This window comes from Aplidium turbinatum, chromosome 11 (assembly GCF_918807975.1).
Source record: "Aplidium turbinatum chromosome 11, kaAplTurb1.1, whole genome shotgun sequence".
Taxonomy (NCBI): domain Eukaryota; kingdom Metazoa; phylum Chordata; class Ascidiacea; order Aplousobranchia; family Polyclinidae; genus Aplidium; species Aplidium turbinatum.
Genome location: NC_137482.1, coordinates 515,483 through 535,718, shown reverse-complemented (window position 1 = coordinate 535,718; position 20,236 = coordinate 515,483). Strand labels below are relative to the sequence as shown.

At 38.5% G+C, this 20,236-nt stretch overlaps 1 protein-coding gene across 1 annotated transcript; it reads right to left on the bottom strand.

The window, feature by feature from the left end:
* Positions 1-7,526: 7,526 nt before the first annotated feature.
* LOC145779652 (uncharacterized) lies at positions 7,527-9,047 on the bottom strand. Its single transcript, XM_082591290.1, has one exon. The coding sequence runs from the start codon at positions 9,045-9,047 to the stop codon at positions 7,527-7,529; it is 1,521 nt and encodes a 506-aa protein (XP_082447416.1).
* Between the last annotated feature and the right edge of the window lie 11,189 nt (positions 9,048-20,236).

Here is a 20,236-nt window from a genome sequence, read left to right as displayed (position 1 = left end):
ATAAAAATCTTTAAAGCTGTAAAGAGAGAAAACTAACATCAGACCTAGGAAAAAAATGGCCACACAGAACATTTGCTCTTTCAAAGTTAATCTAAATCTGAATATGTTATAGCCTTTACAGGTGGTCTCAGAAGTAACAAGAACCATAGCTCCTATTGGTAGGCTGGCCTCCTTATTTAACTGATAGTGTGTGCAATTACCAGAAAACGTATTGTTGCATGGATATCACTAGAAGCTACCAGGTCTCAATAAACACCCTTCCTTTGTCAGTTTGTGCACCAGTGCACTGGTAACAGTGGCCTACTACTACTACCATACTGCATTCATTGGTACAAATACTTCACACCTGCATGCAATGCCATTTAAAATCCAAGATGTTAAATGAAAGAGAACTCAACTAAAAGAACAACAGTAAATTCAAAAATTTAACATAAGCTAGAGATGATAAGACATGCTGCATGTAAAAAACATTTAGACCTGTTTCCTTTAATTTTCATCATAGCCCAGCATACCGTACTGTACACTGTTATAGGCCTAGTGCACCTGTGTAATGTGTATCGCCTGCTGCCCGGTACCCTATCTAACGTTTTGACTTCTGTTGCAAACCAAATTATATGAATAACCTGACATAGGCTAACTTACGGTACCGATAATGATGTTCTTGCAAACAGTTCCCAAAACAAATTAAACTACGGTAGGCTTGCCTGGTACGGTACTCAGTTCTGTGATATTTAGGCTAGTACTGCAGCCAGTGCAGAGTGGTAGATCAAGAATCTTTGCTGTCCCAAACCTACTCAGTACTGCCTAGTTACTTACAAACCTCATGGCTATTTTTTTTTTCTTTTTGCGCAACGCTCAGAGTTCAAGATGGATACCACTACATGGCTAATAAGCTGGTCAGTGGTCACCGGAGCAAATTCGACTGCCAGAATTTTATACGGCTTGCTGTTTCTGCTGAAAACATAGCTAGATTAGCTGCGCCACTAGCGGCGCAAGGTGTTGCTTAAAAAACGGCCACAACTTTTTTTGCCAAGGGTCCCTGGTTGGAGGAGAGTGATAATCCTAAACTAGAGGAATTAAGCTTTCCAACGATACCAAATTTGTTAAGGTCGCAATTTATTCCAGGCGGCCCTATATTTTCGCATTTTACGCTCAGACTAGTGGTGGTTTCTGTCTCGTGATCTTGTGTAAAAATAACGCTCTAGCACCACTTAGTGTGAAGAAGAATGTTTTAAAGGTAACCTACTCAAAACACATAAATTTATCATGTGCTGATTTTCAAAATGTTTTTCTTGGTCGATTGGCCAGAAACAACATTTTTCAGAAACTTCTTATTTTTACTTTATAACTGGGCATCTCAAGTTAAGTTTCACTTCCAGCAAAGATTTGATTGTCCTTTTATAGAGGCTGTTGCTTTTATAATACAAGTAGGCCTATCACCTATGCCTACTATTAACTATACCATAGGCCTAATTGATTGAATCTTTATCCTCAGACTGGGAAAGCTTCTTGCAAAGCTTAATCCTGGCAGTTTTGCATACTTGTAAAGGCTTTGAACCACTGACGCATGCCCGTTCGCGAATTTTTTTTCCACGAACTGGTTACCGCGAGGCGAGCGTGACTGTTTTAACCGATTCATTTTTTTTCACGCGGTTTTCAAAGTCAGCAGCCAATTTTCGCCCTCCAGGTCCAAATCTAAACATTGAACTTGAAAAATAACGTAGCCTGGAGACACACCTAGTCTAGTCAAGCTTTAAAAAGTTGAGAAAAGAAATTGATTCTGTCATACTTTTTGAAAAACTTTTGTGCACCGCAAAAATTATTAAAGAAAAAAATTGACTTCGATGGGCGTCGAATTGTTGTCCTCACGAACATAAGGCACAAGATGAAGCCACTGAACCAAACACGCCAACGAAAAATGTTTGCATTCACACGGTATTAATACAAACTCTATGCGAAGCAACAAAAAGTTTGTGGGAAAAAAAATTTCGCTGCCTCCTGCCTGGTCACCGAGATTGACAGAGTGAAGTTTCCGATTGTTGCCGGGAAATTATTCCATCCATTAGGTGCCGCTGAATCAGTGGCGTATCCTGGTTGGTTGAGCAAGGGAAGCAATGAAACTCGTGGGGGAATAGAGCGTGCCGAAGGCACGTGTTTTCTAGGGGGGTCCGGGGGCATGCTCCCCCGGAAAATTTTTGCAAAATTACACTCAAATAATGAATTATACTGCTTTCTGGAAACACTTTTAGGGTAATTTTTGTATGAAATTTATTAGCAGATAAACAGCTATTAACTTATTAAAGGTAGCTCTTACACACGAACGGGCAAAGGGCAAAAAAATGCGACTATAATTAGAGAACACCAAAAACTCAGCTACAAAGTCAAGTCTAGCTTAGACCTCACATATCATGTCTTATTCCAAAGTCTATCCAGCCAGGATAACAGTGTAAAGCCAACATTTGGCTCAAACTTTTGCTTACAAGGCCGATATTATAACCATAACAGTGCCCTAGATTTTCTCATTACATAGCTCACTGGCACAACATCCAACAGAGCAGAGTTGCCAGACTATGAAAAAGTCTTAAAGTCAAAATAATACAAAGAAAAGGCCAAAACAAAGAAAATATTAGACAAAAAAGGTCAAATGGATATATTTACCAGTTTCTATCAAAAATAATAAAATTTACATATATATTTTATAACTTGTAGTGGATTTTAATAAATTGTAGCAAAAATAATTCTGAAAGTAGCCCAAAAAATAGCAAGTTAGCCTATAAAAGTAGCGGATGAGTTTTGATCCGCCACATTACGAGTATTAAACAAGTATAGAACATGTATTGAACAATGTTGAATATGGTTTCATCTGGTAAGGTTACAATATTAGAGACATATTGATTATTATGCATTTTGAAGAGTTATTTGAAAAAAAAACTAATTCGCGGAATTTGGCTAATCTGGCAACCCCGCGACTGGAAGCAATTTTTAAATCGCTTCCAGCGATTAGTTAAAAGAAACCTAAATTGCGAAAACTTTGCGCTGCTTTTTTCCTTTCTTTCAAACTTGTTTCTTCTTATTGCAAAAACGAGAGCAACGGATGCAATACGAATCTTCGCTTCCGTTGGCTTCCAACTTTTTTAAAATTAAAACCGAGTTAAAATCATACGGGGGGCATGAGTTAAAAACCGTTCTAAATCGCATTTAGGTAAAGAAATTACGAAATCGTTTTACTGAAAAATATCAGCTTCTCTTTTTTCAATTTTGACAGGGGAAGCAATGCTTCCCTTGCTTCCATTGAGGATACGCCCCTGCGCTGAATGGAGCATTACTTAACGTGTGTTGTCCAAACGCACACCCCAAGAGTCGAACTTCGCTCCAGAAGTCACGTGCTAACCAACTGAGCTATCGGGACACCCCCGATTGGTGACTGACATCTACAAATCGAGTCACCTGAAGTCAACCACCAACATTAGAATCATTGAATGGTTTATTTGTCAGAAACAAGAACTTGTTTGAAGAAGAAGTGCTTTTATTTTGCATCACTAGCATATGCGAAAAAACAAAACGAAAAACAATACAAGATTACAAAGTGAGCTAGGTTGTTTGCTGATGATGATAGGTGTGGCAGAAGGACCGAACTAGTCATCAAGTCTGCCACACCCGTGTGGTATCATAGTTTATTTGACATGGAACGGTGTCGAAGTTGAACGCAAATATATATTATTTTTTTAATTTCTGATTTTTTTAATTCCTGATGAGGACACACGTACGTGTCGAAAACGTTTGAGTTTATTTTATTTAATTATGTTATATTTTGTGTGAAATAAAGTATACTAAACCCGCTAAAGTTACTATGTTTTATTTCTCTATGGTTCAACAAAGCAAACTCTCTACCAAAGCTTTAATATGTATTATATACAACATAAAAAACAATACACATACGAAATTTAACAGTACAATATAAAAACAGGAATACAAGAAACGATGCAGAAATACAAAATGGCATATACATACAACACAGCATACTGGTAAGACAAAAGCGAATGTACAGTAATTAGCGAGATACGGTGAGAATAAGTAGAAACAGTTTGATGGTACTATACCAATTACTTATACTCAGGCATTAAGTGCAGTTTTAATTTTTTAGAGAACATACTAATTGTTTGAACGTTTCTTAGCTGTTCCGGGAATTTGTTCCAAGTGTTTGTTCCAAGAAATTTAATTGAGCGTTGGCCAAGCTATGTATGCATTCTTGGTTTAAAAAGCATACCTTTTTTAGCACCTCTGGTATTATAGTTATGAGTTTCATTACTAGGACGAAAGTACTCAAAAAAATTGCTGGTAGATGACCTTTATTGCTTTTATAAACAAACTTACATACTTCTATTAAAAACATGTCTTCGATTTGTAGCAAGTTGCTAAAAGAGATTTGGTGGGAATTCTGTCCTTAATCTTGGTGAAGTTTAAACAGCAAATGATGCGATTGTGTACCAGATTTAAAGGATACAGTTCCGTTTTAGACGCACGACCCCAACAGATAATACATTAGGTGGGAGTGAACTAGAGCATAGTAAATTGCTCTTAATGTCTGGGAATTTACGTACTTTCTTAATCAATATAGAGCACCACAGCTTTGAGAAAGTTTTGTTGAGATTATATTGATGTGCTGTTTCTATGATAACGGCTCATGTTACTCACGACTTTGAAATATGCATTATGCAAGTAATCACACAATGCAAAAGTTACGCATGCTACCATAATGACAGGGAACAAACATGCGGTCTACTAGTCAATTGCTAATGGAAACAACTATGCAAAAACTAACGTTATTGCTGAAAATGGGGACAATAATATTTTTAAAGATGCAGTTCTTCAAATTAAAGACATAACATACATTCAGTTAAAGACATTATTTAGGTAATGCAAAGAATAAGGAACAAAGCGACATCAAGAAAGATATGACCAATGTTTCGCAAGACCGTTAACATAAGTGCTGACTCTTTGCATTGTTTTACCAAAGTCTCCTCTATTTTATCGTTTTACAAAAACGATTGGGAATAATTGCAAATATCAATACAAATTACGGGATTGTTACAAATTACGTTACAATCAAGCAAAATTTTAATAATATGAATGGGTCTGGACTTAAATCTAATCTGTTCAAAAATAAAGTGAGCAATAATAAAATACACGATAAAAAGCAAAAGCACTCACTAGCTTTGGTTCATAAATTCATTTGCAAAATTACAATGTAACTCTATTCCTGCCACAGTGATATAGTTAAAAAATTGCAAGCTTCCTGTGGAGTTGCATTTTACTGCTTCATCATCATCATCGGCCATGCCTGAATAAGGCGTCGGCTACCGTGAGTCTCCACAACGATCGATTGTCCATACTTCTAATTAGGTTTTCAAAATTTTGGTTTGTCCATGTTGAAAGATTTTTGAAGATTTCCAAACGTGGACGTCCCCGGTGCCTCTGACCAGGAAATCGCCCCATCATTGCCGAGTGTTCAATTCCGCGTTTGCGGTAGACATGCCCGATAAATGTCATTTGCCTTTTTTTGATAGTTGTGATGAGGACGCCAGGGGTGCACCCAGAGCGTCTCCACACTTCTTCGTTAGTGATTTTATCCGTCCAGTTTATTCCCATCATTCTACGAATGAACCAAATTTCAGCACTGTTGATCTTCTTCTCTATCTTCGGGCATACAGTCCAGGATTCACAGCCATATAGCAGAACTGACCAAATGTACACATGTAAAATTCTTATTCTAGTGTTTAGAGAGATTGAATTAGATTTCAGTATTTTGTCCATTTTGATGAAAGCTTGTTTGGATTGTGCAATTCTTGATTTTACGTCGCTCCAGCATCGACCATTCGAAGTGACCATAGAACCCAGATAGTTGAAACTATTTACTTGTGAGACTGTTGTATTTTGTATTTTGATAGTGCATACTGGAGTTATTTCTTTTGATGAAATGGTCATGCAGAAGGTTTTTGTTACATTCAAATTAAGTCCAAGGTTCTCGCTTTGCTTAATGACTATGTCGAGTAAATTTTGTAAGCTGGAGTTTGATGTGGCGATTAGTACTGTGTCGTCTGCGTATCTTATGTTGTTGAAATGTTGTCCGCCTACAGAGACGCCTTCTTCGTCATCTAGATGTCGTAAGATCATTTCGCCGTAGAGTGAGAAAAGATCAGGTGAAACTACGCACCCCTGTCTAACACCTCTCCGAATTTGTGTCCACTTGCTCAGCTCGCCATCTATCCGGACTGCTGCTGATTGATCCCAGTAGAGATTTCTGAGAAGTCGAAGGTCTTTACCATCTGTGTCTAAGCTGTCAAGCATCTCCATGAGTGGCTCATGTCTAACGCGGTCGAAAGCTTTGCTGTAGGTCGAAAGCATTTGTAGTCGAAAGCATTTGTATATAATATATATCTATCAATCAAATCAATCAATATATCAATCAATCAATATTTGCGTTCAACTTCGACACCGTTCCATTTTAAATAAGCCATGACACCACTCGGGTGTGGCAGACTCGATGACCAGTTCGGTCCTTCTGTCACTCCCATCGTCATCAGCAAACAACCTAGCTCACATTGTAATCTTGTATTGTTTTGTTTTTCGCATGTGCTGATGATGCAAAATAAAAGAACTTCTTCTTCTTCTTGTAGTCCATAAAGCAGAGGTACAGGTCTTCCCTGTGTTCTATCGACCTCTCAGCAAGTGTTCTGATTAGGAATGTGGCGTTTCTAGTTCCTTTGTCTTTCACAAATCTGCATTGCACATCTGAGATTTCGGGATTGATGCATCTGCGTAGTCGATGGAGTAAAACGGTCAGAAAAATTTTGGTGACATGACTCATTAGACTGATTGTGCAGTGTAGTTCGCAATCAATCGCCCCGGGTTTCTTCGGTAATGTGATGACGATCGATTGTAATAGGTCCTCGGAATTTTTCCGCTGTCATAAATCTCATTCGCGATTTCAGTCAACTTTTTTATTCCAAAATCGTCTAAAACCTTAAGGGTTTCTGTATGCACAGCATCAGGGCCTGGAGCTTTTTTCAATTTGGCTTTCTTTATAGCGTGACGTATTTCACTTTCTAGAATCGGTGGTCCATCCATCTCTTTCGATATCGCAGGTTTGTTTCCACGAGTACGTCGAACAAGTCTCTGATATATTCAGCCCATCTCTCGAGGATTTCATCCTTCTCCAGCAAGATGTTACCGTTCTTAGCTTTGATGCAGCCTGTGCAGGAGTGCACAGAGTTCTTTTGCATCTTCTTCACTTGGATGTGAGCAATGGATGGTTTGCGCTCAATCTCGTCACACTGTTGGTTCCACCATCGTTCTTTCAGTTGTTTACATCGAGTTTTGATTTCCTTATTTAATGAGTTGAAATTTTTCAGATCTTTCTTCGATTCTCTTCTCTTATCCATGAGCTTTAGAACTTCGTCGGTCATCCATACTTGATTGGCAGCTTAGGTCATCCATACTTGATTTACTGCTTAGAAGGAACAAATTCAACAGACGATGTCGCAAAAGAAAGTGACATTCAGATTCGTTTTCTTCACATAATCAAATAATTTTTTATAATCTCCTCTGACAATACTTGCACAACCAAAAATATCAAGTCGTGTCAACTCACTATCATCTTGAATCAGAAGCCACAGAGTATCGATTGTAACTTGAGAGAATGGAATTTTTAAAATGTTTAATTTTTTTAGAACTTTATTTTCAACTCCCCAAACTAAAAAGTCATTGATGGTTGGATCATTCTTCCACCTGAAGCTGAGATGACGAAGGGAATCTTTCGAGTTGAAACAAATTTCCTTGAGGACATGAATATACTCCGGAGAAGGATGGCTGAACTCAATTGATAAGACTTCAAGATGGCACCAAGGAAGCTTGTGGCAAACATCCAAAGTCTGTGAAATTGTAGTGATTTGATTTTCAAAGGATTCTTTAATATCTATAAGATCACAAACGTCCTTTCTGTTTACAAACAATTGCAAAGTTCTTAAACCTGGACAAAGAAATCCAACATACAAAATATAATTAAATGGCAAAGTAAAATCACAATGAATTGTCTGTAAGTTAGAACCACATCTGAAAACAATATCCAGGAATTCTTTCCCCATTTTCTCAAAACCGTATTGTATGGTTAGGTGTCGCAGTTGAGGGATACAGGAAACAAAATCAGAAAAATTTCCTTTTGACTTTATAGATTCAACATCAAAACCAGGAAATTGGTTTGCGTCACCTACAAGGTTCAACAGTAATGGTCCTTCTGGACGCTGACTGATGCGCATGACAGCATCCCATAAGCTGTCATGGGTGATATTTTCCAGCTGTGGACAAAAACAAACCAGCAGCATAATGATAAATTCTTCAATGTTTGCAAATGCACACATATCCATATTGAAAACTAACAATGCCTTTGCTAATTTTGTAAGTTCAAGAGTACTGCTATCTTCGAAAGCCCTTCCTTTGAGAAACAGATTTTTAAACCCCTTTTCATTTAGCTTTGGTGCTTTGCATTTTGATACATTGAGATATTTAAGTTTCTCACAACAGGCACCTATGCATGTTGCTACCTCATCATCACACTTGGTGCCACAGAGATCAAGTTTCTTCAAACTGCAACCATAAGTCTCCACTAAAAGAGCAAGGACAACTGTGGAAACCTGGTGACAATTTTTTAAATTCAACACATTAAGACAATTGCATCTGGCTGCAACAAGCTTCATGATATTGTTGCTCACAATCCTTCCACAATCAGAAAAGTCTATCTCAGTTAAAGTTGGAGTGACAAGCAAGTTTAAATACAAACTACACAAATTCTTCCGCTTCTTCAACCTCTTGATTAAATTTACAACAAAGTGGCTGCTTAGGTCATCGAATGGTCCAATAATATACAAAATTTTTTCACATCCGGCAAAGCTTTCTCTATAATGAGCAGACCATACATCCATGTGGTTCACTACATTGTTCAAGCAAACGGATTGCAGCGAACCCACTTCATGCCTTTTCAACTTTGGCATGCCTAAATCTCGTACTTTAATCGGTTGATCTGAGTGTAGAATATCATTTTATCATATTTTAAAATCAAACTGGAATGGAAAAATTCAATGGATATAATAAAAATATCATCATCTTTTTTCATGGCACCAGTACATTTCAAAAACAAAACACCTTACATGTGCCACAGTGTTTAAGACTGTGATACTAAAAATCACTTAAACAATAAGGCTCTTAGCGACATGTTATTGTTGATTAAACAAAACATTTTTGGGCAAACAGCACATGGCTTTTTAAGGTTAGCAGTTTCACATTATACACATGTTATATACGTTTGAACAGGACGATCTAGACATAACTTGATTGGTTTTGCCTGTTCGAATATTGCTACCGTAAACATTTCATTGCCTAGATATCAAGACCCCCGGCAATAACTATATTCAAGGTGAGCTTTCATTTCTTTTCAAGAAGTGAGTCAAATTAACATCATCCCTAATTGTGATTGACATAATAGGATTTAATTACATTTATATTTTTTACTAGTTGGTTGTTTGAATAAAATGGGCTCGTAATTTCATTTCGAATCTATGATTTTCATTTTACATGCTCAATTTATGTCATATGGATCGCATGGTCTAAAATAAACAATTTTATTATTAATAATATGAAAAGCATAGTCCAAGTACAGTAGCTCAAAGTAAAGTAACAACTATCATTTAGCTAATAACTTTATTTTTGTGGCTATTTTTCCACACTTAATGCCATGGTTACAATCAGGTGTTGCTAGAGTTAGGATTAAAGTTAGGAAGGTTTAAGGTAAGGGATAGACTTAGGAATAAGGTTAGGGTTTTGATCTTTGCCAAAAACTAAAAAAAAATTTCAAAATACAAGTTTTTGTTTTCAACAGCTTTAAACTTTTCTCAAATTAGGGCAGAATTCCTTATCTGGCAACACTATTGAGGCTATTATTACACTATATTGTGTAAATATAGTCACAGCCAACTTTATAATGTAATCAAAAAGTGTTTTCCACATTTTTTGTGAACATAAACACAATTTTCATCAGAACGAGGTGGCAGTCAACTCAGTACGCCTAACTGTAAGGTTAGTTATTCACCTGAAAGGCTAGGAACTTGGTCATAACTTATTGGCAGTGGCTACTGGCTGTTTGATCGGCTCCGGTCTTTTAATCTAAAACACTATTTGACTGGTCATGACGTCACTATGTAGGCACTTTTTTCTTTTTCTTTTTCAAAGCGAAAGACGAGAAGTGCCTATAGGCATATACGCATTACATTTTTGCTCTCAACAAGTTAGAAATTCAATAGAATCAGCGGCACGTACGATGTTTCTCGGGCTGGTATCCCCAAGGGTATGAGTTAGATACGGGTGCAACCTAATTTGTACCAAGAACAATTCGTACTGTCAGTTCGTACCTTGAAAAGATCAAGAGAAAAAATTAAAAAAAGCCGAAGTCGCTGATCACAGTTTCCGCAAACATTTTAAAAGGGTTAGGATTAGGGTATCGGTTAGCGGTATCCGCAAACAAACAAACTGAAAAGATAGAGAGAAAAGAATAGAACATCGCTGATCGCAGTTTCCGTTTTTTCCGCAGTTTCCACAAACATTTTAAAATTTCCGGTAATGATCCTAAAAGTTTGCCGAAGTCGCTGATCGCAGTTTCCACAAACATTTTAAAAGGGTTAGGGTTGATCAGAGTTTCCGCAAACATTTTAAAAGGGTTAGGGCGTTTCCACAAACAAACAAACTGAAAAGATCGAGGGGAAAAAATAAAACAAAGCCGAAGTCGCTGATTGCAGTTTCCGCAAACATTTTAAAAGGGTTAGGGTTGATCGGAGTTTCCGCAAACATTTCAAAATTCCTGGTAATGATCCTAATAGTTTTTGTTTATTTGCGAAAAATTTTAAAATGTTGGCGGAAACTGCAATCAGCAACTTCGGATTTTTTTAATTTTTTCTCTCGATCTTTTTAAGGTACGAACTGACAGTACGAATTGTTCTTGGAACGAATTAGGTTGCATCCGTTAGATACTACCCAGAAGCACTACTAAATTGCCTGCTAAAAAACACTGCTTAAAAGTAAACTTGACGTGAAACCATTTTTTTAAAGAAGTATTGTATATAACTTTTTACAGTCACCAAACTAACTTGTTGAGAGAAAAATGTAATGCATCGTTTGGCAAACACAGTCACATCCTGTTATGACAAACGGAAAATTACCCAGAGAAATTCTCAAAATAAAAAAACTCTAACTTTATTAGTTATTACTCATATTTGAAAAGACATAAAAAATTGGGCTGTAGGTTACTCAAATTAAAAATTGACCACAAAAATGCAGCAGCCTAACGATTGAGTCACTTCGGGTCAAAGTTTAGTTAAAAAAAAAGAACGCTTCCGGATAGTATGAGTATAATTGTCGAATTTAGAACTTATATATATATATGCACTTTTTCTTCTCTTCTCGTCTTTTGCTTTGAAAGAGAAAAAAGTGCCTATATATATAGTGTTGTCATGACCGGTCAAATAGTGTTTCAGATTAAAAGACCAGAGCCGGTCAAATAGCCACTGCCTAACTTATTTGTTGGCTATCTCTATTTTGAAAAGTACAGTAGTATGATTCGGCAAGGTCCTTGCAAGGAATACTAACCACACTCAGGGCTCAGGCAATACAAATCTGTCTCCTCAACTAACTCTTGATTGATTGAATCTTTTAGTATTGTTTAAGCTTAAATCTTTTAAGCCTAAATCGCTTATCCACTCCGATAGCTCATTTGGTTAGCAAGTGACTTCGTGGACAAAAAAGCTTTAAGACCAAGCGGCGCTGGTTCGACTCTCGGGGTTCAGCGGCACCTAAAACCATAGAAAGAGCTCAACACCTGCTCTCCTGGGCCACATCGAAACGGGCTTTTGCCTGAGGATGGGTTTCTTTTATGTCCGGTTTTCTTTCTCTATCCTATTATTATGACTGCTCATCCACATCAGTATTGGAACTGGCAAATTTAATCCACAACACTTTTCATTAAGCTGTCATTCATTACTACATGTGTGCTTCTCTCTGTTTTTGTTTTATTTTTTGCTATTTGTTTTTTGAATTTTGTGGCCGTGCTAACTACTGAGAAATACGGTAGCCTACTAGCCTACATAATTTTTCATTCAGGCACGTTTTAAACCTTTCAAGGTTTTGCCACCTTTTCCCGTTTGTTAACGTGCTGGTAGGTTTATATCGATTTTTGTAGTTAGTATCTTTTTCGTCCCGGACGCGTTAATGACAAAAAAATAAAATACCGTAGTTGATTGAAAATGAATGATTGATTAATATAGTTCCCCCTGCAACAACACTTCAATATAATGGAAACTTCACTCTGTCAATCTCGGCAACCGGCCCTGCGTCAAAGGCCTCTACAAGATTGCAAAACTACCAGGAATAACCTATCAAGGCCTTGTCAGTCCGAGAATAAAGATTCGAAACCAACCAAGTTTTCTCAAGCTTTTATTCGTTTTCTAAACCAAAGTGCAAACTTTGCGCAACCATTTGCAATTTGTGAATTTTGCGATTGGCAACAGAGTTGCCGACCTCAGACCACAGAAATAGAATAGATATAGAAGGCTCATTCCCATTCACGCTCCACACACCGCGATGGCACCACTCGAGTGCGCCCGCCGCCATCTTTGTTAGCACAACCAATCGTGAAAGCCTATTCAACCGGTACCTCTAAATACCCATTGTCAGGCATTGTCGGGCATTATCAGGTATTGTCAGGCTGTCACGATTTCTTTCTATCTCTTACCAGGAAAAAGACTTGGAAAGGTTCAATGACGTAGTTTAATGGGTCAAACCGAAAAGCAGTCAATTAAATGTCGAATAATTCTACTAGTGAAATGATAATCTGACTTCTTGAAGAACTTTAACGAACGGCTTCTCAAATAACTCTAATTTCTGCATCAACTACCAATCCACAACTCATAGCACACCTCTCATAATCAACTCATAATAATCACCATAACAATAATAAAACATTACACAAACTACACCACTATTTATATAGTTGGTTGTTCAGTCCAGTAACTTCGAGAAGGTGACGTAGTGTTGCATCACACGAACTCATCGTCGGTCACGTAGCATTGAGCGGCATAAACAAGCAAGTTTAAAGAAATCTAAAGAATGTCACGTAGGGGTAGAGGACTGTTACATAATACAGATTTCGTAATCAGAGGTCCATTCGTAAACAACCTTGTGACATCATGACAAACGATATTGGCAATTGTGAAAACAACAGAACGTTCCAGATACAGAATGATCTAGAATTACGTTGCAGAACAACGACTTCACAATTAGAGGTTACTACTGGTCATTGACCGATAATAACATACCGCTCAAGAATTCCATAATGAAAACAGCACATTCTGTCAAGACGCAAAGCAGCCCGACGCGAGGCTTTGCACATTGATTGTGACATACGCCCCCCCTTAGAATATTGTTGCAAACAATATAACAACACAATCAATACAAAACACACCACAAAACAATTAATTACTCAATAAATCAATTCTCATAAGTCCATCGTTGCATGATCTACCAACGATAGCTTTTCTCAAAACAATAGTCACGTTTTCTGCGAAAGTTTCCATCGTCCTCAATGTCTTCAGTGCATCGGCGAGCAAGATGACCCATTTTCCTACATCGGAAACACCTCCTCTCCGGACAGTCCTTGGCGAGATGACCTAAGCCATTACAATTAAAACAACGTAGGCTACTTCTTTTGGAACAGCACCTCCTTTAAAATTATTTGTTTGCTCCTCGTCATTATCGCATGACAACGTTTCTTCAGTCGACAACTTCTCATCATGAGCAACTAAGTACTGTTCTGCCACACTGGCTATTTCTTCTAGATTCTTTGGACTTCTTTCCATTAAATAAACAGACAGACCTTTTGAACATGAATCTGTGAATTGTTCCTTAACTATAAGGTTTGCCAATCCGTCCAATGATTGTTCGGCCCCCGAAAGTTCAAACCATTTTAACAAAAGGTTTCTTAAACGTTCAATAAATTGACCTGGGCTTTCGTGTCGTTCAGGCTTTGCCTCACGGAATCTTTGACGGTATCCATGCTCGGTAAAGTTGTATCGCTTTAACAGAGCTAACTTCAATCTGTCGTAGTTCATGGCTTCTTCTTGCGAAAGTCTTGAATATACATCAAGAGCTTGTCCCGATAATAACATGCTTAGCTGGGTAGCCCACGTCGACTTCTCCAATTTGGCTATTGTAGCATATCTTTCAAATCTTAACAAATAACTATCCAACTCATCTTTTTCTTCAACAAATGATGGCAAATCTGGACGTCTAACTTGCGCCACAATAACATCTCGAGCATTATCATTAGTAGAATTAGATCGCTCACCAATGTCCAGTTTTTGTTTTTCTAATTCAAGTTTTAACTTTTCCAATTCATATTGCGCTCTTCTTTCTTCAGCTTCTGCTTCGCGCTGCGCCTGTTTCTCTTCAGCTTCTCGTTGAGCTTGTTTTTCTTCAGCTTCAGCTTCGAGCTGCGCTTGTTTCTCTTCAGCTTCTCGTTGAGCTTGTTTTTCTTCAGCTTCGCGCTGCGCCCGCTTCTCCTCTGCTTCGCGTTGCGCCCGCTTCTCCTCTGCTTCAGCTTCAAGTTGTGCTCGCTTTTCCTCAGCTTCAAGTTGCCTGAAAATGCCTGAAAATGTTCTATAATGACTAACAAACCTGTCAACCACTGATAATGATCGACAATGCCTGGAAATCCTAGACAATGCCTGAAAGTAGCTACTCTACAATGCCTGACAACCCCTGAAAATGCTCGACATCCCCTGAAAATGTTCGACAATGCCTGAAAATGCTCGACAATGCCTGAAAATGTTCCATAATGACTACGGTACCAAACCTGTCAACCACCGATAATGATCGAACGTGCCTGGAAATCCTGGACAATGCCTGGAAATTCCCAACAATCCCTGAAAGTAGCTACTCTACAATGCCTGACAACCCCTGAAAATGCTCGACAACCCCTGAAAATGTTCGACAATGCCTGAAAATGTTCTATAATGCCTAACAAACCTGTCAACCACTGATAATGATCGACAATGCCTGGAAATCCTAGACAATGCCTGAAAGTAGCTACTCTGCAATGCTTGACAACCCCTGAAAATGCTCCACAACCCCTGAAAATGTTCGACAATGCCTGAAAATGTTCCATAATGACTACCAAACCTGCCAACCACTGATATTGAGCGACAATGCCTGGAAATCCTAGACAATGCCTGGAAATTATCGACAATGCCTGAAAGTAGCTATAGGCTACTCTACAATGCCTGACAACCCCTGAAAATGTTCGACAACCCCTGAAAATGCTCGACCATCCCTGAAAAAGTTTTCCCTCAGCCCTTTTTGAGGCGATTTGTGCAGTTTATAGCTGCACAATAAGGCATTTTGTAAACAATTTGTAGCACGTATATCAACTTGAGAAAGCTCCAGCGGTGAATCGGCTACCCATGTGCTAACAAAGATGGCGGCTAGCAAGTTGCGACGGTGCCATATAAAGCGCTCTATGAGCCTTCTATATCTATTCTATTTCTGTGCCTCAGACGAGAAAAAGTTTTCCAATGACGCTTCAAAACTTTTCTACTTCGTTCGATTTTTCCCCATCCATTATCTCAATTCAACAACATTGCATCTCTGAAAAAAGTCTACGCCAGGTGAAAATTGGAAATGCAGTAGATCTGAACTAACCAGTAGCGCACCCAGCATGGGGCTAAGGGGGCTCAAGCCCCCCCCAAACTCGTCACAAAAAATAAAGTTTTTGTATGTTCCCTATGTAGGCTAGGCTATACCTTTTACTTACAGGTTAGATATGAATAAGACACAACAATACAACAGGCCCGAGCATTATAACAATATATTTTACATAATTACCGTACAAATAGTTTTAACAGTCGAACGCTTTCGGCTTAATTTTAAGCCCTAATCAAGAATCAGAAAATAATTAATAAATGCAATAAATTTCAACTTCTTGAAGGTAAATTTACATTAGGAAAAGGCAACTACATAAATAACTACAAAAAATTTGCACCACAGGGAACGTGATAGCCTACATCAAGTAAATGTTGAGGAGAATGGACGCGCCTCCAGCAAATAGGCTAATTGCTTGTTTAAATTTGGGTTGTAGCGTATAGCGTTAACAGTGCTTCCTGAATTTTGGTGTCAAATTGGGATTTTCCTTTGCTTAAAATTATAAATGAGTCAGCAGAGAATTTTTGATCTGTGCAAAAAGAACACTCAATGATATGGTCTTTGATGGCACCTTTCTTTAACTCCCTAAAGCTCAGATGCTCCTGTACTCTCGTGGTCAAATGTCTGGTGGACAACTGGACATACCGATGTACCATAGCGTCATACGTCAATGCCGAATCACACGGACATGTAAAACTGTATAGGCCTACGACATTTGAGCAGAGAGACGAAGGCGTCTGGGACTTCAATTGAAAATACGAACTAATTTTGAATGTTTTGTAAATAGGAAAAACGTCCACATCAAATTTACTGTTTACAAAATTAGTGTTTTGTTTCAAACTGTTTTCGTGCTAGTTGTTTGTTTCGCACTTATCTGTGTTGGCAAACGGAAAGCTAATTTTATCTTGTCATAAGCCTAGATGACGAAAAGTCGAGATCTATAGAAGATTGCGAGAGTGGACGTAGGGATGAGAGTGTTGATGGTTCTAATAGCGTGGGGTTCACTAGGCCAACTTCTAATCTGATTTGAGAGAACGAATCCTGATGTATCGGCAAACCGGTGGGTAGTGGGCTGTGAGTGCCTTTAAATATTAATCAAAGAGATGGGCACAGTGCCGGTCTTAGGGTATTTCGGGCCCTGTGCGGAATATATTTTGCTGGCTCCAATGACAATGATCCAATTCAGTAGCGAAGCTAGATATTTTGAAAAGGAAGGGGCGTGGTCTTACGGTCGGCGAGCGAAGCCTAACGGCGTCATCGCCGAAGCCCACCCTGTGGCGGGGGGTCTGGGGGTCCTCCCCTAGAAAATTTTGAAAAATTACTTTGAATTTGGGGCATTATGAGAGCATGTTCATCAACAATTTGGGTATGAATATTACTGTAAAATGGTGCTGTCCGGTGGCATAGCAAAAGGATAAGATCATGCTTTCCTCAGCATTTTTCGGAAATATAAAGCTATGTCTCTATGTTGATTTGGATGCAACCTATTTCGTCCCCTAAAAAATTCTTACCCCGATTCCGTACCCTGAAGTCGGAGTAACAAAATCAAATTTCGACTTAGTTCGTCCCCTGAAAACATCGAGAGAAATTTTGAAATGTTTGCGGCAACTCCGATCAGCGACTTCGGCTCTGTTGTTTTTTTTTCTCGATCTTTTCAGGATACGAAACATTCAGGGGACAAAAAAGGTTGCACCCGTTGAGTCTCTATGTTTTCTTGTTGCTAATTCCTTTGTTGAATTCACTTTGTTGAATTTTTCCATTGGAAATAACAAAATTACTGCATTTTCTGAGTAGATTGCGAGCCCCCTAATTTGCGGGCCCTGTGCGATCGCACGGTTTGCACACCCCAAAGACCGGCACTGATGGGCATTGGCCTACAGTCACTATTATCGCAAATCACTCGACCGACATTTCTGAATTAGCCCCCCCCCTAAATTTTTTTCTGGGTGCGCTACTGGAACTAACCCATAGCCTGATATTGAAACAATTTTGAAAAACTGCCCTTCTTGTCACACAAAACGTTTTTTAAACTAAAATTTAAAAATAATTCAGCACAAAGTTGACGTTTAAACATGAAAAGTTGTCGTTTGTTAAATTTATAAACCGAGCTATAATTGATTATTGCGATCCCAAGTTCAATTAGAATGTTCATCACTGCAGGATCAATAGTTAAGATGAAGCAGCTGGAGGAACTATCCGACTTGGAAGGGTCTCAGGTTTTTCTTCTTTATTTGAAGTGATGTTTGAATTGAATTGATTGTCCCTGATAACAGAAGACCACTGCTGAACTAAACGATTTCTTTAATGACGAGGAGTAGCTTATAAGTTTCCAATATTTTATTTTCGTGAGTTCGGATTGTCGAAAGACGATGATAAACAGAAAAGCGCAATAATTTGAGTTTCGCTTTTAGCAGCATGATCGTTGCTTACTTCACAGTGTAGATACTAACGATGTGTTTTAGCCTGATGCTGCGAGTTCGCTGTGGTAATAGCGAATTGCAATAGCTTTCGAAACACAGTTCCCTAGTCACATGTTATGATTAGGGCCCGCAAAAGTCAATGAAGTCAAAAAGTTTTAAGGACCTCGTCTGTCTACAAACTGCTGACCATGTCGTTCTCGAATGCCCCATCTACAAGGCACCAAATGGAACGCATGGTAAGTTATAGCAACGCTGGACGAAGCTACACTCACCTGGCTCTCCACCACCTGTCCTGAAATTTGATTTGATCTAGTCTCAAACGAAACAAGAAGAAAGAATAAAGTTGTTTTCAGCACCGAGGGGACTGTTTCTAAGAAGTTTAGCCTATAGGTCAAAATAAAATCAAAATTGACAATAAAGTCAAAATTTTCAATACAGTCAAAATTTGTCAAATTATGGCTTTTGACAAACTTTTTGTGTTTCTTGAGAGTAATTTTTGTCAAAATCCTCGTAGAAGCAATGTAAATCAGGAACTGCGACACAATTAAACCATATTAACCCACAAAAGCAGGAAATATGTCACAATGCCCACTTAGATCAGCAGTAACTTTTATCGAAATTGTCCATTATTTACTCATTGTTGTGACATCAAGTGGCAATGGCTTAAATCAAACACTGTGTTGTTCTCTTCAATTGGTTGGTTTGGTTTGGTTTTGGTTTTGAATATTTATCCTCGGACTGACAAAGCCTTGATAGGTTATTCCTGGTACTTGTTCGCATACTTGTAGAGGCACTTGACGCAGGGCCGGTTACCGAGATTGGCAGAGTGAAGTTTTCCGATTGTTGAAGTCTTGTTGCCGAGAAATTACTCCATTCACTAGGTGCCGCTGAATGGAGAGCAGTCCTGAAATGCGTTGCTCAAACGCACACCCCGAGAGTCGAACCAGCGCCGTGTGATCTTGAGCCCCCCTCCCAATTTGTTTTCTGGCTACGCCACTGCTCGTATTGCGACAGTTTCCCAAACCGCTTGCCAATTTCTTTCGCTTCGCTTCAAAGAAAGCTGTGCCACCTGTGCGCTTACATTTTAATTGTAAAATTCACTCGCGATTGTCGATTGCAGATGATTGCAGCAAAACAACAAGAGAATTGTTGCATGCATTTCATTGAATTGCAATTTGCAACTCTAAAAATTGTTGTGTTGTTATGGCCGTCGCTGCAGGGGGGGCGTGCCCCCTCCCCTGACAACGACATGTGCACACACACTTCAGGCACTGAAGAAGAACTTGTTTCAATTTTAGTTTCATTAACTAGGTGGCTAGTAAAAATATTACTTTTCATGGTCCTTCCACTTGTGTGTTTATCCGAAATAAAATTTATCGGCGATAATCAAATATTGCCTTTGGCGATAACGATAAACGATAACTGAAAAAATAATTGAGCGATAACGATAAGCGATAAAATTTTATCGCCGATAATTATCGCCGATAATGCACATCACTGGGCATTAGTAGTTACTCCCAGAATTGGGTGACTTCACTGATCATTGGTTCTCTGAAACCGAGACGCAGACGACAAATAAAACCCACAAATATGAAAGAAAACATTTTTTCTAAGTGTACCGTAGGCTACGTAAAATACCTATATGCTTAAAATCTTTTTTTTAACTACTTGCAAAAAATTTTTGGCTTGTTTTTGCAATTTTTGGCTGGAAAATTTGTTAGCTCTGGCAACTCTGATTCTGGCACTTCAATTTATTTTGCATTGCTGTTGCTGGCGCGAACACGATAAAGTAAACACACGAATTTGGAAGGATCCAAGTCCGACAAAAGGGAAAGATGACAAAACCGAAAGGTTTAAAATATGCATAGATAAAACAGTGTCTGGAAAACATTATCTTTAAAATGCACAGACACCAAACCGAGCAAAAAGTAAAACTTTTATTTCGGACCGGTAGTAGGTTGTAAAAATAGGCACTACAATCAACATTTACAAGTGTAACAAGAGCAATTTACGGTAAATTT

Coding starts and splice junctions, on each gene's coding strand:
- LOC145779652 (XM_082591290.1), bottom strand. CDS start 9,047: ATGCCAAAGTTGAAAAGGCATGAAGTGGGTTCGCTGCAATCCGTTTGC.